Genomic DNA, 22,603 nt, shown 5'->3' with positions numbered 1-22,603 from the left:
TATCTTTTAATGCATCAAATACAGCAGAAACTAAATACTAAATTCTAAAAATGGAAAAAGATTTAGATAGGTGGAAAATACTTTGTTTAAAAAACTCCATGTAGGAGTTCTTGTGAACAGTTAATGTTGCTGAAATGAGAATATTTGAAAATATTGTATACACATGTATATGTATAATCAGCTCTGCAAGCCACGCAGAATGTACTAGATAACGATTATCCTTTTCCTGGAATCAAGCAGGGAGCTGTTTCATAACAAAGTCTTGTTATTAAGACTGGTATTTGGCAAACATTCCCTTGCTTTTTGAAAAAAAACAAAAGCTTTTTATTTCTTTCTGGTTCTAATCTTTATGCCAAGTAACTAGAAGGAAAATATAAAATGGGTAAGAGGCAGCTGTAATGTTCTATCCTCACTTCACAGCTTTTTAATTTTTATAGATCTCCTTTTTAAAGTATTAATTAAACTGTAAGTATTGAAGTACATCTGCAATACTGTTTAAACAGTGTGCGGCACAGAACTCTGAGATAGAGCAGAACTCAGAATCCCAGAACCATCACACAAATCCGCAATGCCAAAACTGTTCAAAAGAAGGCTTAAATCTAACTGAAAGGAAGATGTACAGTAAGTCTGAAGATATTAACGCTTTACCAGTTTCCTGACTCTGAAGTACTACGGTGTTTGCCTTGCTTAGAACATAAATTGGTCTAGCAAGCGAAAACTTTGAATCCAGCAATTCAAACTAAGCTTTGGAAGCTAAAACCTCCAAACTAGGCTGGTGGGGGATAAGGAGTGATGTACATAAATGCTTAGAACATAAATTGGTCTAGCAAGCGAAAACTTTGAATCCAGCAATTCAAACTAAGCTTTGGAAGCTAAAACCTCCAAACTAGGCTGGTGGGGGATGAGGAGTGATGTACATACATCCCAAAGTCTTAAATCTTAGCCAAACTAATGATTTTGTGAGGCTTTAAACTGATTTTATTTTTGTGTTCTAGCTTGAGATGACTGCATGATCATGGGGAGATCATCCCACATGTCCTTTTATCCTGTCTTTTTTACCAGAGAGAATTCAGATGCTTTTTAGAACAGTTCTCTTTACTTATTGCCTTAGCCAAAAGCATTAACAGTATAGTCTTGAAATGTAAATAACGGTAGGTGATATAGAGCAGGTCTACGCCCAGCGAAGAGTACTTGTATGAATTTATTGGTTCAATATTACAGAAGTGCAAGCACTACACGCACTGGCAGTTTGGAGCAGTTTCCTTACCAGCAGGATCATCGGTTCTTTCACAGCTCCCTGACCTCTTCTCCCCTACCTTTTGTCTCCGAGTCCATAGACCTAAGTTTTCTAAACTGTATCACCAAAGAGAGATTCCAAAAGAGTTGGCATCAAGATTAGCAAGGATACAGGTAGCTTTTAATTGGCGTTTTCCCATCAAAAAGTTCACATACAAGTCAGAGAAGCAATTCACAATTTGGTAGCAGAGACAACAGCCATGCACAGTACTGTTACCCCACGCTTTCCACAACCCTGAGACGACTTACTGAGTGATGTCTGCATATTCTTCCTCTTCGGCTCCTATTTACATGCGTACATTCCTATATAAATAATAGATTTTGAAAAATACCAGGAACGATTTAAAGAGTTTTCTGGTTTTACATTTCTTTACTGTAGTGTTTAGTTCAGCTAGAATATGCAGCCCTTCATTATATATTTTATCCTCCTTTCATTCCACTAAACATGCTGCTGGGCTGCATAGTTTTACTCTTCACTAGTGACTCCTAACTCGGTGCTTCCAGTTTGTCAAGCATAAGTCTTCATGCTTCTTCCACTTCTTCACATTAACAGCCTTACGTTGTTCCTCTTCCTCATTTCTACTGTCTACGCGCTGAAGGTTGCTGATGATTACAGAAGCAGATGGTAGCAAGAGAGGAGCAATAACTACCCACCTTCCCAATGGCTTTAAGCCCCCCAGGTTTCTTGAGATACATAAGTGCATTCAGGCTAAAAGGGTTACTTCAACATGAGCCCTCCAAAGGGGTAGGGTGGGAAAAACAAAAAATCTTCCAATAGTACCTGAAAAGAAGAACTAATCATACCATGCCCCAAATAGGTAAGTTTAGAAACCGTTTGTCAGAAAGCAAATCAAGTCCCTGGGCAATTGCATTCTGATATGGAGAGATGTCTGGAATTTCCCAGGGAGCGTTTGTGCGGTCAAGATACTACACCCACTAAAAAAAGAGGTATGAACATGTTTGAATGAATTACACCTTAAATATGTGCACAAAATAACAAAACAAACTTTGCTCAAGATCTTCCAAAAGAAAGAAAAATATCTAAATATCTAAAATCTATAAAATACCTAATATCCATCCGAAAAGTATCTAAAAATCATCAGAATCATTACGACCAACAGCTGACATATTTTACCTACTTTTACAATAGAATTTTTTGCCACAATCACATTGTAAACCACCAACCACTAAAAATACTTTCTTTTATGCTACAAGCCTTTTTCACTTATCTAAAAAAATTACCAGTTGCCCAGACATTCAAGTTATGGTGTATAGATGACATTTCCATGTAATTTAGTTTAAACTACAAAATTCCAGATCCAGCCAGCTTTAAGAGGATCGGACAAGTGTGGCATTATTTCAATCTGTCTTCTTTATACACTCCAATCCACAATGATATACCAGAGCCACATTCCTTTAATATTAGGTCACTGACAAATGTTAAGCCTTGGGCTTTAAAACCTGACAAAACCTGTCCTGCTGAAACAATTGGTTACCTGCCCAGAACTGTAAGCATTAGCAATACAGTTTGCAAAAAGTGTTCGCCCCCCTCTATCTAATCACATCTTTTCCCCCCCTCTTAAACTTAAAGCTATAACAATATTTGAATGCATTTTTTAAAAATACAAAGAACCAAAATGAAAGCTAGTTTGACTACACACTGAATTTAAATAATGTATCATATGAGAACCTGCATTATAAATAACCCTGTTAAAACACGCATATGTTATTAAAGCTGGATGATTTCCAATTAGCCTTGTAAGAAAAATATCTGTTGTGCAGATCATAGGCTCAAAATATAATAAAATTAGAGTGTGGAACAGAGATCACATGAAAATATCACACACCTAAGTGTCACTCTTCTGTGTACAGAAAGTTATCCGAGCATGTAAAATATGAATACACATTTATCATCTATTCTCTTTAGCACTACAAAGTAACTACCAATAAGAGTTTGCTTCCTCCTGAGCATGCAGCCATCCAGCTGCAAGGTTGCATGTTTTTACCGTCTACCAACGTCTTCATTGACAATGGCCTCTCAGTATGATAAACTAGAATTACGGTACAACGGGAGGCTATAACATTTAGACACACCTTGTAGACTATTCAGAGAGAAAAGAAATCTTTGGTTCCATGCTAGTAACGCAAGTGATACAGTCAGATGTATGCATTGTCCATTAATGCAGCCACGGCCAGTTTAAGGAGTTAAAATGAACCCAAGACGTCCAGCTTCCCCAACATGGCATGGGACCAGAGTCCTATTTACCACATATTTAGAGCTAAAAGAACAGGTAACAGCAACCAGAAGCTAGGTGGCTTTTAAAAGATGGACTCATTTGATTTGCTGACCTATGAGGCATATTGCAAGTATCTTCTGCTGAGAAAATTCAGTTGCCTTAGCTAGAAGGAAGTCCAGAAATGAAACAGTAACCACTTGATAGGGATATGTAGAGTATACTAATGCATACAGTTGAGTTAATAAGTAGAGGTGTTTTAAAGGTCAAATTGTATGCTTATTTTGACTGCTAACAGTAAGACGAACATTTACCATAAATCATTATTTATAATTTGCGTATATTTATGTACAAATGTACACCACAGTGAGGAAATGCAAGATGAAAGAAAGCATCTTGGTTCAAGATCCCAATCAGAGCAGTTAAAATAAAGTCTTCATATTTAAGAAGTGCTATGGAAAACATTTTATCATATCTGGAAGAACTTTTCACTGTTCTTTTTTCTAGACTAAGAACAGAAACACAGATTATGGATCACATTTGTTCCCTTCCTCAAGACTATGGAATACAGATGAAGTTTAACAGTCCTGCTCCACAGAGAGAACAACAGTGAAATTAGTGCACCCATTCTGACAGTATGAAAAGTATGACTGATTGGTTCTGTAATGGCTCAATCTCCTGCATACCTTTGTCTACAAAATTGCATTAAAGTTTTCATCTCTACTTAACATTTAAACAAGTATGGGGTGGAAAAAACATGTCTGATTGTAAGCAGTTCCAACAACTAAGATTTTTTTCCATTTGTAAGAGGAATAACTGGCAGGGGAAAGCTGATTTGCACTTTGTATTATTATCCTTATTTTAATCTGCTTTCACCTTAAGGAAAAAAGCTTTATTCACTTTGACGTTTTCCACGTTACATATTTGTCCCAGTCTGATAGTCTCCGAAGTTTAAAATTAGTCTGCCATATATTTCATCAAGACAAAATCATTATAACTGACCAAGAAATACTTGTTGTTCCAGGTTTTAGAGCAAGGATGAAGATGTTGGATGACAGGGAAAAGGGTAGCTTTTATTACCCCAGTGAAAATTCATCCAGTTTGGTTCAACTGCAACTCAGAAAAAAATAACTTTGCATAAAAGCTTCAAAGTGTCTTAGTGCAACAGGGAATTTGATTTTTAGAAATTGCCTCTTGGACTGACTGATTTTGCCCAGGACCAGCAGGCTGTAAAAGATTTTCCTTGTGATCGTTGCTCCTTGTAGCTGGGACTACTGTCACTGGAACTCCAAAGCTAACAGATATAAAAAGGCAAGTCCGTACGATGTGGAGGATAGAAAGGATTAAAACCTAGAACAATCCAAAATTTCTCAATCCTAGCACAACTTTAGAGTTTAGCAGATACATACACTGAAAGACATGGGAGCAACTCATTGAACCAGCTGGTCTGACAAAGAAAAACCAGGCAGTACATTTATGAACAGAATTGTTGAAAGTATTTTTCAATGCATCTTTCTGAGGACATATGAGTTTTGATTAGACTATACAGACATACCAGTTCTTTCAGTGCTGTCTTAGCTATCTCTGTATTGGTTTGCTTCACACAATGTAGGTGTACACCTTCTCTTGTAAAAGAGTTAATGAGCTTTCAAACAATCCCCAAGAAGAAGAAAAAACAGCCTTTTTTCCCCCAGAAAGAACTAATTCACTTCAGGAATATTCATGTAGCACAGCAAAACTAGTTTCCTGACTTGGTTTCTTCTGAAAAAAAAAAAAGAAAAAGTTGGTAATGCATCAAAGATTAATGTGTAAAAATACCGGGGAAGAAATTGGTTCATCTTCCTTTTTGATCTTCTGCTTTTGTAAGAAAATGAAACAGTTATGGAAAAGGTTACCCGTACTGAGAGCTAACGAATAATGCAATCTCCTTACCTCATCCTGGCTATATGTTGCTGCACAGGCTGATGCTGAAAATGGTCAGGCCACTGATGGTGAAGGCAGAAGGATGGGGAGGGCTGAAGACAGCAGGCAGGCTGATATATTGGGGTGTGTTTTTGGCAAATAGATGCTGAATACTCAGTATGTGGCTGCACACAGCACGAAGTCATAGGAGATGGTGCTGAGCTGCCAACCACTGAATGACATTCTTGCTTGTTATTATGGCTACTTAAGGAATGATGGTATGGACAAGGGTGGCAGCATTGCGACATCATCTGCTGAGTTCTTTGGTTGTCTAAAGGCAGAAAGGATGGTTTGATTGTACCATTAAGTTGCAGGCAGCCATTTGGACTCGCTTTTGTTCTTGGTGTTTCCCTGGATGGGAGTTGTTGGACCGCGACATCTCCATCATTAGCTGCAACAACACCTGCGCCAGTAGCGTTTGACAAGATGCTGCCATTGCTCAGAACCACAGAGTCACTGACGTTGCTCATAGCCATGCTCCAAGTTCTTGATGGATACGCGATGTTCCTGAAGAAACAAATAAAGCAAAATTTACAGAGCTGCGGTGTTTTCAGATGCTCAGAAATAACTTTAGATTAAAATAAGAAAAGCTCCCCTCTCATCTTCAACTTCCACATTACAGGAAAATGGAAAGGAGTCACACACACACTGTCAAGAATGTTTTGAAGGACTTTTACTTATTCAACAAAAAGTTAAGAGTGAAGTTACATAAATGCTCAGTGATTAAACCAAAATATAAATCAAATGAAACGACATTTGACAGTCTCTGGGTCACAGCTAACAAGTAATGGTTGAGACGCAGAGAAACAAGATCACTTTGCACAAGACTAAGTTATAGCCGCTATTTATGAAAACAGATTTTGGTATAAACTGTGTAACCATCCACACCTTGCGCTGCAATTTGCTTGTGTGCTTTGAAAGCCAGTAGGAGACAAGATCACACAGTAGAGATTGTTTAATAATCATTAATGTGCTGGTTTCAGTAACCTTCTTCCCTATCTCCAATTTCTGTTGAAAATGAGGCATATTTGTATTTTTGAAGAAATTCTTTTAAAATGCCTTATTTAAATACGTGAAGCCACTTCAGCAGACATCTGTCAAAATTTCTCAAGAAGCTCAAAATGAACTGTTACGAGTACTAAAATGATACCCTGGAGGTATTTAAAAGACATGTAGATGTGGCACTTAGGGACATGGTTTAGTGGTGGGCTTGGCAGTGTTAGGTTAACTGTTGGATTCAATGATCTTAAAGTCTTTTCCAACAGAAATGATTCTATGATTCTAAGACAGAATACAACCACGTTGTTCCCAAGCTTAAATTACTGCTGATGTAGAAGCTCGTGCTTCTAAGTGATACATATTCCAAAGGCAGTTAAGAAATGCACTGTGCTGTAAATAAAGCATATTAAAGATTTTCTTCTAAAGTCTTGTCTTTTTCAAGCAAAATGTAAATAAGTGTAAACTACTAACACTGGAAAGGTGACTGAGGAGCTTGGCTCAAAATCAAAACTTGTCTGAGGTGCTTGCAGCAGCCAATTTCCCCTGTGTTAACTATAATTGTGTTTTAATAAGCTTTGACAATAAGTTGGAGATTATTATTTTGATAAATAACACAAAAGGTCAAACATCACACTTAGATAAGAATTCGTTTCCCAAGTTACATGGGGAGAAGGGAGGAGGAGAAAGGAGAACAAGGAACAAAGAACACTAATTATGTACTATTTAGAAGAATAAATCAACACTTGCTTAAAAAACAGCAGTTTTTACAACTGCTTTGGCTAACTAATGTTACCTTTTTGATACGGAATTTAATCAACAACATTCCAAGTCCAAATTGGAAGGCTTGCATTACAGACACTGAACTTTGCAGAAAGACACAACATACAGATTAAGACAGATAAGCAAGGAAGTTTCCAACTCGTTTTCTTCCCCAATACCTTTGCTGAGTGCTCAGGGAGCTAAGCCTGCCCAGCCAGCTGAGCTATTTAATTGCCTGAATGCTAATTCTGAGCAGAAAGTGCTTTGCAGAGTGGAATGCTACCCCTGGCAGCCCCCCCCACGCACCATCTCCCCTAGACATAGCTAAATCCTTCACTTCTGAAATGAAAATTAATCCTCTGCTATTTGTTCTAGATCATGTGCAGAGCCAGATGCCCTGGGAAATCACTTTCATTTAGATAACCGCTCAGAACAGGAGAATATGCTGCTCGACAAGCATATTTTTTTCAGCCTCCAATTCCACACATTCCTGCCGGGTACCCCCTCCCCTGGCCCAGGCAAGTCAAGCCCATGGAGGACCTTCCACTAAGCACAGAGAGTAAATTCAAGTGGCTGGCTAAACTTTGTTTCAGTCTGAAGAGACAGTTATCTGAAATACTGCTGTGTTTGAACAGTCTGTTTTTTTCTCACACTGTAGGCAGCTTCAAAGCCTGCTGAAGCGCACAGAGCAAGAGCTGGACATCAAGGCAGAGAAAGCTCCTCTCGAGTCATCTGGCAACATTTTAGGAATTTCTGGCTGCTTATTTTCACATTCACTCATGTAAGAGACCGGCTGCATGGTGATGTTGTTACATTTCTGTTTCTAAGTTAGTTTGACATATCCATATCATCGCTTGAAGCTGCTGTACACTGATCAAAGTTACTGTTCCACAGACTACTATTATAACTGAAAATAAAGTATGGAGATACTGCAAATATCTAGCCCTTCAAGACGACACATGCACCATCCTTTTTGCTTTAAACCCAGAACATCTGCAGTGTGCAGCAGTTGAGATAACACAACATAATTTTTAGTAGCTGTTTCAAATCACTTTATAAAGGAAACCACACATTTACACGCAAGGCACACATGTGCCAGACAGAGATGCAAGCTAACTCACACCCGCGGAAGCTGGGCAATCCCAGCAGACACACAGGCTTGGGACCTTCACTGTGTCTGTACCCCTCACGAATATCAACACAGGAATTATAACTTTTGTTCCACACAGCCCAGCAGCCTCCATTTAATATGATCAAAGATAAAATGCTTTATTTTCAGCAGATGCAATACTTACCTGCATGCCTTTCAGTTTAAACACAATCTTCAGAAAGACTCTTTAGAAACTAGTAAATTCAAAGAAAAGCCAAAGATCATCATCATCAGTACCACAACATATAATTCTGCCTTTGTTCTCCTTTTGAACAGGCTATTCATGAATTATCTCAAGCTATAAAAATTTTAACAGATCAAGCTGATTCTTTCTTTCTTCCTAAGCCTTGGGAAACTATTGAGTTCTGTCCATTTGCATGGAGTCTTTGAGCAAGGCAATGGAAGCACCTGCTTACCTTGAAGCTCTTTCAATGCCATATTAAAGTAAGCAAAACTACTTTGCATGCTTAAGGTAGCCATCTGATTAAGTATTTTATTCAGTCACAGTTAAGAAGAACTGGGACTCAAACCAATTCTCTTGAGTATGAGTTGGGCTGTAGTTTTTCATTTGGTTTGGTAGCTTTTCTTTTTTTAAACAAATGTAAGATAGTTGATGTCACTTGACAAGTCTAATGTTATCCAGGTTTTGTTTCACTCATGTTTGAGGGTATGAAAAATTATGTGCTATGCTACTTCATTTGTGTCACGCTCTATACAAGCGACTGCAACTCCACTGACAGCAAAACTTTACCTGCAGCTATCGCACCAAAATATATTCCTAGAATATATTCTTATCTCTCTGTATTTTGTCTCCTCTACCACAACTGCAGTGACTGGGAATTTACCGTGAGATGTAACGGCCCAAGGAAACAGTTAACCGAGAATCTCCCCTTTAAAGGATGCACAAACGGACAAGTTAATGCACAGTAAGATTTTAATAACATATGGACCTGGGAAAAAAAAGAACCTGTTCATAATGAAAAAAAATCTAAACCCGAGAATTTTTCAAAATGCAGTCTTTGATATTTCTGAATTCTCTCAATGCTGAAAGTTATTTTTGCTGCATTCCTCAGAATGCTTTAGGATTTAGTATTCTCCAGAGTGGGGTTTTTCAGACTTATTCCAATTTACATCTGAAGGTTGTGAAGCAATGGACAGGTATTCTGAATAATGAGGTTGTAAATAATACAGGTTTTAATATAGACAGCCCTACTTAACAGAAGATTAAATACAATTACAAAAAGTGTTAACCTACATGTTTAATACATCACACGTAGGTATCCCCCTCTCTAGCTGGACACACAGTATTTTAAACGTTAACATCTATTTAGAAATTATGCCAGCTGGACTGCTAAGGAAAGAAAACTAGAATTATCTTTAATTACTGCACGCTTGATAACAGTAACTGCTAAGAAAGCACTTTAGCCATGCAGTTCAAAACAACAGCTTGGAAGAGTGTCATATCTGGAACGCACGTCTGTAGAGGCAATGTTTCTCAGTGACAGTTTTATGGAGTAATCTGTCTATTATTTGTGGAGCTAACAATGAACACAGCTTACCCAGCAGACATCTGCCATCTGCATTGCAAGCCTTTCAGGAAATAAAGTAATGCTGTACCACACTGAAACTATGTAGGATTTGGTGTTCCCTAACTAGCATGTTCTTTTTAGACTTGGATTAAGTTCACCTGTTCCTTTGGCTGCAACTGAAAGAATTTTCCTCTGCTTTAAAGTTTCTTTTAAAAAAAAAAAACAGACTTAAAAAAACATTGGTTCAACAAATCCCATCTGGACTCATAATGCCTGCAATTGAGAATGACAGAAGTGCAAATTCAAGAGGGAATGATGTAGTGGAAATTTAGTATAACCTAGTATATTAGTATAGATAATTTATAGATCTTTAGAAGATGACAGAAAACAGCAAAGTGTTGAGGGTTGTTTTAACCATATAAGGAAAAAAAAAAAATCCCCAAAATCTATACCTTGCACTAAAATAAGCTGGTTATAAGACTTTACATTTTTCATTTAAGGTAGGACAAAACTCAAAATTTCATTTAAAAGTTACCTAAAGCCTTTCAGCTGTAGTCAGGATCATGCCACTCAGCCAGCTGAACCAGTCTAGGTTTTCGGGACCTTGCAGACCTGTCAGCTACAAAGCAACATGGTTCCGAGATGAACATGATGTCTAAAGTAACAAAAATGTCTTTGCATGTCAAATGTTCATCTAAAACAGTTGGATTCTAAAAGTAGTGCATTCTTGAAATAAGCAACATTTAACAATCCCAGTGCTACCTATTAAGTCTCCTTCCAGATGAAAAATTATAATGGACTTACAGTCCCTTAAGACGCTAAAGTTTTTTAATGTGGCAAATGGGTTACACGGTCTCAATCTGTAAACTCAGTTAAATCCTCTCCAGACTTCGTTTGCTGTGCCAGCCAGTGCACAGTCATTCTTAAGGAGGGTTTTTTCCTCCTTCACCAAAATTCTTTGCATCTTTGCTTTTCCTCAGTGCTCGCAGGAGTAACAGGTGGTGCCTGGTGTTTGATACTGGGTTTTATGTGAGACAACTAGTTATCTATCATTGCAATGGTCCTTAGCAAGTCAAGTAGCTTTTTAATGTTTTATGGTTGTTGATCTCCATTTTGGCTCTCAGCTAGACATTTTTCAAATTCTCTAGCTCTTACTCCTATGCGTTCATATGTGGTGCTGGGTTTCTCTCAATACCCTGATTCTTGCTTTTCCATTTCAGCTGTTAACCGCTAGGTCTTCCCTGAAAAGCCTTCACTATACAAAATATAGATGCTTACTAGAACAAGCCTTCCCTGTCCTTTCCACTTCTTTTAAAATACACTTTAAATACTTGAAAAAGTCTATATTTCATCTTCAAGAAGATTCTCTAATTCATATCTTATCAGCACACCAGTTTCTCTAATTCTTATCTTACCAGCACACCAGTTTAGGTGATATACTTATTAATGCAACTGCTTCACTTTGAGGATCAATACAATATAGCTCCTATTTTTGAGAAATGCCATTACAGTCAGTTTATTTTCTGCACAGTCTATAAACACCCATTTTCTCAACTAATGTCCCCCTGTTAACGAGCAGATTTTCAGCAATCTAAGTACTTTTACCATGCAGTAGTAGTTAGAAGACAATTACGAAGCAGAAGAGATTTTCCGAAGGGAAATCTCCCCTCCTCCATTTTGTAGCAAGTGTTTCAAAAGCCACCTAGCCCTTCCACCCCTCTCCGCAGCCTGAGAGGTCGAGAAGCTGTCCCGTCCTGAACCTGAGACACGATGAGTTCATTTCCTGCGTCACAGGCTGGCTCGGGAATTGCAATTCCTGTGACGGGGAGTTTCCAGATGTCACCATGCCAGGACCACAGCTCATGCTACAGATGGGCACTAGCGAACCAGGGTTGCCAAGCTGGCACACGAACTGACCCACCAGCGACAGCTGTGGGGTGAGGGAGCTGGGAGAGACTGCAAAGGCTGGGAAAGAAAGTATTCTCCAGAACTTCAGAAATAGATTTTGCTTTGCTTTTAAGCTGAAGTTACTTCTCCTGGCACAAACAGTAAAACAGCAGCAGACCATTTACAGAAATCATTTGCAGGGCTTTGACTAAAGAAATCAATTGCAGTGCTTTAACTACAAAGTCTTTTTTAAAGTCAGAATTCATACTAAATATAATTAAAATATAGATAGAAACAACAAGAAGCCCTGAAAATTCTCTTCCAGAAGCTTTGTATAATCCTAAAATTTTATTTAAAAATAACTTAAGCATATATACACAGAGGAAGTAGGAAAAAAAATGTATGAAGCAAATCTAAAAAAGCTTCAAATACGCTGAGTTTTGGAAAGAGATACAGCTACAAACAGAAATGATTGGAACAAAACATACTACTTCAAGAAAAAAAACGTTCTGTAAAGTAGGTATACCTCAGTACAGTTTGAGGATGGAAAGTTGTTAAAAAAAACCACCCCAAACATTGCTTACAACTGCGACACTGTCATCACACAATCTTATTTACACAACTTACTGACTTTCCATTACCATATGAAAGACATTTAAGTTTTTGTAACTGCAAATATTCTGATCCAAGATAGCTCTTATCCTGCTTACACGGAGGGGGGAAAACCAAAATATGTCTCCTTCTGGATGTAAAAGGAGATATTTGCATTGAAAGTTCCACAGGTTTTTACTTCATCATGCTGTGGGATTAACATTTAAATTATTACAGCTGTAAAGGGACACAAAAGCAATACTCTTTAGGATACAGCTCCAGCTATGCTTACCATCATCCTGACTATATTAGCGTTACGTAAGAGGTTAAGAAACCTCTCGACCATCTGTTTAGAAGCAGATTTTGTTTTCTGTCCAAATTTAAAAGCTGTTTGAACATCTTTAAAGAACCTGTTACTAATAATAGCATTTTTCCTTCATATTTTAATAGAAGCACTAATACAATTTTACAACTACTGTATATTAAGACTGTATATTAAACAAGCAAAACACTCGATGAGAATGCCAGGGCACATCAAGCAGGTATACATCAGCAGTTGCACATATTTGATAAACAGGGCGTTCTTTGCATTCAGCTACAGAAAACATAGCAAAAGTGTTTTACCCTAGCAGTCCAACAATCATTTTCTTCGAAAGCTAAGCATGCCAGAACTGATTTTTTTTCCCCGCTTCATTTCCCGAATGTACATTGGTTTTAAGTCTCCCATTTGCTGAGCCGCGCTCTGAAGGCCAAATGATAAACCCCATATACCACTCCTATAATAGCGCATCTGTTGAAATAGCTGGATCTCGAGTCGGGGGGGCGGGGTGGGTGTTTTTCTTTCTCACCAGCTCTTCAGCGCTAGCAGGGTCCTGTTCTAAGCTCTCCGGCATTTCTACCCAGCTGTAGTCTTTCACAAGCCCAGGAGTCTACTTCCATTACAAAGTAGCATTTTAGTGTAAATAAACTGAAGGTACACGATAGTCTTCATTAAATTTACATCCTAACGCTTTCTGAAAGCCCTACTTGTTTCGGCTGTAACTGAAGACACACAACGGGAACGCAGGGCCAGATTTGAAGCAATCCAACATAACACACTTCTAAACACTTACCAGACCCAAGCCGGAGAAGATCAGCAGTAAGGAGAAAGCAGCCCCCTCTTGATCCAGGTATCTCCCACCTACCCGCACCCTCTTCCCGCAGCCACCCGGGAGCCGGGCCCGCTTCGTCGCTCGCCCCAACAATGGCCCCGAGCGGGGAGCGCCGAGCCGAGCTGAGCCGGCCGCCGCTGCTGCTGCTGCGGGGCCGCGGGGAGACGGGGCCGGGGCTGCCCCTCCCCGCGGCAGGTCAGGGAGTTGGCAGCGACCCGCCGGCTCCTCCCTGCTGCTGCGGGAGCCCCGGGGCCGCTCCCCGCCCTTGGTTCCAGCCCCCTTTGATCTGGTTTGGTTAAGGCTGATCTGGAGACGAGAGCCGCGCTCTGCAGCTTCGTCTGCCTGCGCCCACCGGGGCCGCGGGACCTGCAGGCAAGGGGAGCCTTGCTCGTCTTCTAGCTTCGACACGCGTGCTTACGTGGAAAGCACAAGTGGCATCGCCTTGCCACCAGCGTCTTTGAAATGGAAAGAGCTAAGGAAGGCAGGACACGGAAAATAGCACCGAGTGTCATTGGGAGTGTTTTTCAAACTCACTTCAGTCCTCCTTAGTTCCTGGCAAACATGTCTTGTCCCCCAGCCCCAAGCTCTCGACTTCATCGTTTGGTTGTCAGGCATTGCTTACAAAATATCTCTGCATGGCTACAAATCCCTGACACTTCAACAACAACAACAAAAAAACCGACTTGGAAAAACAGGGCTTCTGCCCCACCAGATTTTAAAATATTTCTAGCCAAAATGCCTTTTCTTGAGCTTCCTTCACACCTTGCACTTGAGGACCTGGTAGTCCAAAAGTGAACATCTCCACATACTCCTCAGATATATTTGTTTAAAAGACTTTATAAATACAAACTGCATTAATAGTCTAGAGTAATTCAAAAAGTTGAAAAATCCAGGAGCAGAGAAGATTGCCTGGCCACAAGTCAAAGTCAAAATACAGAAGTTGCCAAATTCTGGGGATATTTAAACGCTCAATTCTAAGATCTCAAGAATAAAGCAGCAGGTCATGTTTAGAAAGAGCTCAGTATTAAGGTGGGGAACACTGTACTCAATTTGCAAAGCTGTATTACAAGGAACTTTTAAAAATACTACTGTGGGAAATGCCACAAGCTGGTCTCAACCTGCTCTACCAGGGTATGCTCGAACTAACTCCTGAACCTCACATGCCTCATGTTTTGGGAGGTGACTCCTGGTTTTTCCTCAGCTCTGGGTATCTCAGATGCAAACCTCAGAACTGGCATCCTCCTGGGGCAAATCTTATAAACCATTCCGCTGAGACTCCACAGTAGGTCACAATCCACCTGGGACTGGCTTTTTAGAAGAACTCTCTTTCCCCTCCGCTGAAATACAGGAGCTCTGATTTAAGGGTCAAGTTGAGCTGGTTGTAGCAAAAGGAATTTCTCGTCCACAAGCATCTTCACTCTTTGCAAAGCAAAAAAATCTTACCAAAGGAAACAGTGGGGCTCAGTTTCCCTCAGTGTGACCTTAGAATTATGCATTCTAACTCTGGTCCAAGTTTTTACGCAAGGCAGCTCTTCCTGCTCATTGGATCTGGTCTTCAATGGGTGGTAAGAGACTGTGCTGCTTCCACACTTCTAAGGGGAAACTTCTTTTTTAAACCAGTGTTCCTTGCCTTTCTCACTTAGTTTCAACTGGAAAATTTCACTGGCGTCAGCTGCCCTGTCTCCATCTCCCACACACCATCAGCATCCTATTTAGAACACCATTTTTCTAACATTAATGGATTCTCTAACAGAAAACTTGCTTTCCATCCAATGTAGTGCCATTCAGTGCTAATGATCCAGGAAAGTTCTTATACAAGAAACTCAGATATATTTATTGAACAAAATAGCAATGCTACAAAGCAGGTAACTTTGAACCATAATTCAAAATGGGAGTAGGACTACAAAACGGTATTCACTTTCTGAATATCTGAAATGCATAATAGATACCCAGAAGCATCACAAGAATAATCTCAAAGCTACTTTTCCAAAGTCACAAAACTCTACGTATTTTTGAAAAACTTATCTACTAAGAAAAATATTTCTTAAATATGTAAATATTACCATATGTCAGTTCACTACAGATACTGTATCACTTGTATTTGCTAACCACCTCAAGGAAGTGACAAAAGGCACATATTTGCTCACTGCTTTGATATCTAGGAGGAAAAGTACTATAAAAATCTAAAGGATTACAATCTATTAAAGCTCTTAGATTATATGTACTGCACAAAATAGTGTTACTATATCTTAGCACATCAACTTACTGCAGCTACTTTGTTCCCAAGAACGATGGTAAAATGAATGTATAATGTATGTTCATAGGTTATTCTTAATAAAATGATTCCTATGAAATTGGATTTAAATACTGTACCATATATTTGAATTATAGACTTGTAGTCAATTATTGCCTTTACAGTATCTGAAAAGCAAATTCAGCACTGTGAGTGCTGAGAAACCTTTCCCCCAGGCTACGCTCTATCCTGCAGAGCCTTAACAGTCCAATGTCCCCCCAGCACACTCCTGGTTTTGACATCTCTATCATACACCCCTGAACATCCCCTTCTGCACTACATTCAACTTTTAACATTGCTAATTATCCCACTGTTCATCTCCAGCAATATCACACAAATGCCGACTTCTTCATTTGTAAGTGATTAGGAAAGACAACTGAGCTCTGCAGCATATGGAGTGCAGGTACGGGAAAATTGGGGGAAGGTGGAAAAGGATGGAAGAATTTAGACCAATTCCAGGCAGATCAGGGATGTCAAATTTGGCCTGTGGAGGCCTCAAGAAGATAAATGAGTAACACTCTGCTCTATGCACCACTTATAAATGCATATACACAGAGAACCTGCAGGACATCTGCACTACTAATTCAGCCTTGGTTCAAGTCAATACGATCCTCAATCCACCAGGACGTTCCATCTACCTATGGATCTATCAATACATTTTTACAAGCGACAGAATTTCTATCATAAATAAAATGAACTCTCAAAGCTTCACTATGCATTAAAGAGAAAATGAGCAGAATAAAGTTTGACTATTATACCACCATGAAGATTAATTATTATTTTTACATTTCACAGATTACTTAAAAATTTGTGATTTGAACTTCAAGCCCTTGAAGGCAGACATGCTGCTCTGGGCAAACAAAATTACTCTGCGTTTTCTGATCAAAGGAAAATCCTTTAAACTTAGAAAAATGGGCAAACCATCTCTTATCATAATTTATGATGATAAGCAGCTTTTTTTACTGAGATTTTAAAATAAAATTTTTCATAGTATGCTTAACTAATAAAATTAAGCAGTAGTAGAAATACTACTACAGTTCCTAGAATTCTATATACAATCCTTAGGAAAAAATGAATACTGTTATGATGATAACCATATTACATATTCAAATGAATTATAGTTTGTATAATATATAAGATAAGCCTAAAAAAATCAAAGCTTGTATTTGTATTTACAAAGTACGGCTGACATACTGTGTTGTAACGTATCAGGTTTGACCATTCTCTCTAGTCAAACAAGATACAAAGAGTTGCAATTCTTGGCCATGATCCTTTCATGGCCTCTCCTGAGGTTGAACTGAAGACACCAGGCAATGCCATCAAGCTCCAGTCACTTCTGCTAGCTTTGGCTGCCCATAGTCAAGAGCTGCTACTGAGCTACCACCCTTCCAACACCGTAGCTGCAGCTATTCTCTACACCTTTTCTTGGCTGGATGCCTTCACATGCCTCTCTGAGCTTAATGTGACATTAATCACAGATTCCTCTTGTCAGAGCCATGTCTTTTAACAAGAGAGAGATTCAGGAGCTGAAGGACTTTGACAATGTTGGACATTAATAGGAGAGCTGGTGGCCTTTCTGGGTGCTCTGGGGACAAATTGATGCTGAAGGACTATGCAAGTGCTCAGGGAAAAAGCACAGAGGCTTTTGAAATCCTTGAAGGCCAGACAGAGGGCACCAGAGGTGTTGTAGAAATTCTGCTGAATTGCTAATGAACTGGGGAGAATAAGGGAATACGGAATAGAAGTAAAGAGCTAATTGAAGTTTAAAATGACAGAACAAGTTCTTTACGTGGCACACATATTCTGCAAGTATTTTATTATAGCTACACTGAATTTTTATTACAATTCCTATTCACCTACAGAATTTCCTGACTGCTGTGTTTTTCTTGGACACAATACTGCCTATTGCATCTTAGATGCTATAGCACAGTACTTGCAATAGGCAATTTACCAAATGACATTTTAAACAAACAGTGCAGTGGGAGAAATATGGTAGGGAACCAACCATTTATTTACTACTTTTCAAACTAAAGTATATTTTCATGCAACATCTGAGGTAACACTGAGATAGCGGCAGCTACTTTAATTACTTAGAGGCACATAGGGCACATATTGGCATCTTCCAGATTATAGCAGCACATGGGACATGCCAGAAGCAGTATTGAAAAAGTTAAATCAGACTAAGTCAGCTTGATCCATCAGAAATGACTAGTTCTAGACCGCTACTGATTGTGCCACTCCTGACAATTTTGCAGAGATATCCAAGTGCCTGCACAGTGCTCGCAAGCGCTCTTGGGTTCAGAAATACAAGGCGAAGACATAAGCTGACTTATCTGAGACTGCAGCCACACAAGTGTGAGTCTTTTGCTCCTAGACCTAAACTGTGCCTGAAAACAGAACAGCTGTGTTCATCAGGCATCACCCCTGAGATGGAAACTCTCAGTATTGGCATTCTAGAGCCTCTGAACAGAGAGTGGACTTAATTCACAACCAGTGTTACCCTTCCAGAGGTGAAAGAGAATATTGTAAGAGATAAAAACAAAAGCACCCAGCAACGAAAAAAGCCTGTACTTAGAACTGTGCGTTTATTTCTTTGAGATACAGGATGAAGAAAAGTGAATGAAATACAAGGTATTAAACATAAAAACTCACATCCTCTTACATTGGCATTCTTCTATACACTTCCCTCCCCCTCCCCGGGTGTGGAGGAGACAAACCTTCATATAAATATAGGTCATAATATAAGCAAAACTGATTCAGTATCATTATATACCTATGGCTGAAGCCTTAAGTATTGAGCCTTCCATTTTCAGACTGCTAGCTCCATGAGGATGAAACATTGTCTGATCAATAGATGTTGTGAAGTAAATTGGCTGTCCTTTTCCAGTTTCCACTCATCCATACTTCATCACAAAATCTTTCATAATTGATATCCTCAAGAAAGGCTGAGAATTAAGTAAGTATAGAGGCTGAAAAATCTTTAAGCCTTGCAAAGCAGTCTTCTCCAGCACTAGTGACAGGGGAAATGTTAGACATGATTGCTGATCATGCTCTATTTGGTGTTTTTTTTTCAGATAAACAAAGGACTTCTGGCTTGTAATTGGGAAATTTAAACTTTACACATTACATTCAATAAAACAGATACCAACACATTCTTTTAATATTCTGGAAACTGGACATTTAAGGTCACATCATCTTAAATAACACCGAAAGTCAAAGCACAGAAATAAATTTCTTGGGGCAAAGAGGGTCTTTCATTGTCCATGGAATGTCTAGAACAATGTGCTCTCAGTCCCTAGTGTAATTAAAAGAGTCAGTTCAGTATGATATTGCAAACAAATACAGCAGGATTCTAAACTATTTCCTCGATTGATTTTTTTAAAAAGCTCTCAAAGTATGATAGTGACATTTTCCAGTCTTTTTTTTTTTCCTCCAACTGAAACAAGACACCCTAGCAGTATATCTCTAACTTTTTTCATTGAGATCCTGAGGTTTTAAAGTAGGTCATGTGAAGGTTGAGTTCTATGAAATGTAAGACTGCCTTGTTTTACCTACTTACAGAACAACACCAATTTAGTGATTTTTTCAGTGAAGATCTAATAGACACAAATATTTTAATTTGCATGCTTCCAAGTCACATGTACTCTGAATTGAAATGGATATCTGAGGCTCCACAGTAACACAACTCCCCCATCACACAAGTTTTGAAAAGCTGTTAAATTTAAAAAATTCCCCACGTTAGAAGTAATTATTTACATTACTAAAATAAAAAACAAAGTTGTATATTAATCATGAAAAACAGAAAAAAATCAGATTTAATACTCTGCAAAAATGCTTTACTATGGAAAGCCTGTAAGACAGTTTTATTAGTATCTCAAATAGTTTTCAGATACTAATATGAAGAAAACTTGTTAAAAGTTTTCCAAATAAATCTGGAAGCAGAATTGAAGATCTATACTTTTGATTTATCTACAGCTCAAAATGTTTTTAAGGAATTTTTAATAGCATGTCTTCAGTTGTAACAGTTTTATTCTTTAAACAGTGCTCCAATAATAAGTTACATTAAAATGCAGCTGCATAAACATGTTTACACACAGTTACATTTTCTCATTCACATTCCTTTCTCACAGGTGTACCTTTTCCACTATGAACTAACTACACTTAAGTATATCTTGCATAAGTGCACACATGTATAATGTCACTTGTAAAATAGTCCAGACTGACCAGAGGGAAAAACTAACAGAATGCTTTATCTGAACATAAAATAAACAAGTGACATAAAAAGCAGTAATTCCATCACTTGTACGATGACAGTATTTAAATTACAACCACTACCCTGATGTTACAGTGAAAGCAACTATTGCAGTGTAATTTTTTTCCAAGTCACAGGAGAAATGCACTTTACCAATATTGTTACAGCAATTACCGTATTAACTTGTCTATAATCAAAGAAATAACACAAAACTGCATTTCTCCCACCATTTAGAGGCATTCATAGAGCAACAGTCCAGAAAACACAACTACCACTATTTCTATTTCAGCTAGAGAAGCAAAGGAGAAGTCACTTTTTCAGATTCATATTCTTAGTTTAGGAAACAGCAAAGTCTTGAAATGTAAGTGATTCTTTTAAAACAGTATCAATTACTTTTAAGATAGGGACCATTGTTTTGCACTTAATTTCAGGGAAACTAAAAATGTAACATCAATATTTATTGCAACTGCGTAAGTATTGCCATATAATATATGCACAATATAAACACTTATGTGCAAAATAAACATTTATGTTGCAGATATCAGAAAGTAATTTATTTTGTTGTTAATTTCATTCACTTCCACAGCCAAAGAATGGCGAGAAGGTTCTCGCCATTCATTTAAGAGCAAATTAGGTAACAACTGTAGTTCTGAAACATTTCTTCTACCTATTGCAAGTTCAACGTTCAACCTAGTGTGCTGTTCCCTTGGCTTCATAAAAATAACTGGAGAGAAAACCCCTACCAGCTCCTTAATTACTCATTTTTCTAAAGGATTTTCAAAATTAACTGCCTAAACCTTCAAATAACGCATGAAAGGGCTCCCCCGCTTTTGTGCACAACCCACATTACACCTTCACCTTTCCTCATCAGGAAATTGAAGTAAGCACCAAAGTCGATCTTTTTTTCTTCAGAAAAAAAGATCTAAGCGTTTGGAGTAAACAACCATTGCTATAGCTCATAGAGGAACTTTTATTTGATGTGAGCTTTACTGACACACTGACGAAGGCCTGACAGACAAGGCAAGAGAAAATGCTATTTGAGCACAAACTCAATGTTTGCTCACTAGGCTGCTTGCCTGCCAGAGGGTTACCCAAACACAGCTCCTGCAATGGGAAGTCAATCTTTTCTATCTGTCTCTTAGCAAACAGATGTGAGCCTGGGAATTTCTCATACGTTCAGATAAATCAAGAACCAGACCTTTCACAGAGCACCAACCTCCATAGCTCTAGGAGGAGATGTCAGATTTCTCTGGGACCCTCTGATTTCGCACTGTTTAGACTAAACTACAGTTACTGCCTATTATACGCAAGTCACATAATTTCCAAAGCTGTTCACTAAAGTTAGTTTGATACATGTCTGTTGTACCTGCTACTCTAAGTCAAAAACCTTGAGACAAGCCTAAACTATGAAACAATATTGCTTTTTCCAATACTACAGGCTACCCATTTTATATGTACTATATATGTTTCTAGAACATTCATCAGAACAGGATTTGGTTCTCTACTGGTTACATGAATTGTAGTATCAGATTAACTCTCTTCGCATAAGAATTAAGGAATCTGAAGAGGGTCAGTGCTTAAGTGTGTTTAGGAATACAGTTTCTTTCCATACCCAGGCATTTAGGATCATGAAGCACTCCAGGGCTCTGAAGCAGCAGGACTGATACCAGACTTCTGCATAGGAACCAGGCTATGGGAACTGAGAGAACACTAGTCACTTTTGGTCATTACAGAGTACAACCGTGAAGATATTTTTTTATATCCTGGCAAAGAAAGGTGATGGGTGTATGCCAGCAGTATCACAGCTGTACAAAGTCAGCACTGGTAAACCACCTCCGTATCAGACAGGAGACAGGCATACAACAGCTGCCGAAGACTTCTGGCAGCCCTGAGGCAGCAGCAGCTGCACAGCCGTTCTGTGGCTAGGAGAAAAGTTTGGTCCCTTTGCAACTCCCTCCCTTTCAGCTCACTTAATTGGGCTGTGTACCTGTTCCAGGGCACAGGCACTGCTAATTTTAATAAAGCTAAGAAATCGGTTTACTACCAAGCCATTAAGCCTTTATAGCAGCGTTCAGATATTAAAACCTGAATATTCTTTTTACAATTTTAAATCTAGTTTAACAGAACAGCCTTGTTTAGTCTACAGTATTTAAAAGTCATCAGCCAGATACTATTTTAATATGAGCAATGCATGCATAAGATACTGACCTTCCCAGCAAGAACTCACAGCCCAATGAGTTATCGAAAGCAAAAGAGCAGCCACAGAAAGATTGCTCCATTTGTCAGAAGATACTCATCTTTGCATATAGAAACAACTTATGTATAACTTTAACAGCAAGAAAATCTTTCCCAAAGAGTTTGCTTTAGAGACAAAGATAAGAAAAAAATAATCTAACCTTGAGGAAAGCATCCCAATAAATTTTGGACGACTTGTTCTTCATGCTTGCATGACATATCCACTACATTTTTTTCCTCACAGTGAACAAAGGTATCATATGGA

General features: G+C 38.6%; 1 protein-coding gene across 13 annotated transcripts in view; it reads right to left on the bottom strand.

Moving 5' to 3' along the window:
• Window positions 1-22,603, bottom strand: part of DISP1 (dispatched RND transporter family member 1) — a 93,738-nt gene that overhangs the window by 29,814 nt on the left and 41,321 nt on the right. For 8 of the 13 annotated variants that reach the window (XM_075147184.1, XM_075147181.1, XM_075147182.1 and 5 more), the window contains one exon: window positions 5,463-5,999. In XM_075147184.1, the coding sequence (XP_075003285.1) occupies window positions 5,463-5,968 (506 nt within the window). In that variant the 5' untranslated portion in view covers window positions 5,969-5,999. Of the gene's footprint in view, window positions 1-5,085; window positions 5,292-5,462; window positions 6,000-13,519; window positions 13,761-22,603 lie in introns of those variants that run through there. The other 5 variants (XM_075147189.1, XM_075147191.1, XM_075147178.1 and 2 more) reach the window with 4 other exon arrangements.

Source organism: Calonectris borealis, chromosome 3 (assembly GCF_964195595.1).
Source record: "Calonectris borealis chromosome 3, bCalBor7.hap1.2, whole genome shotgun sequence".
NCBI lineage: Eukaryota > Metazoa > Chordata > Aves > Procellariiformes > Procellariidae > Calonectris > Calonectris borealis.
The sequence above is the reverse complement of the archived record's forward strand: the minus strand, read 5'-3'. Positions and strand labels throughout refer to the sequence as shown.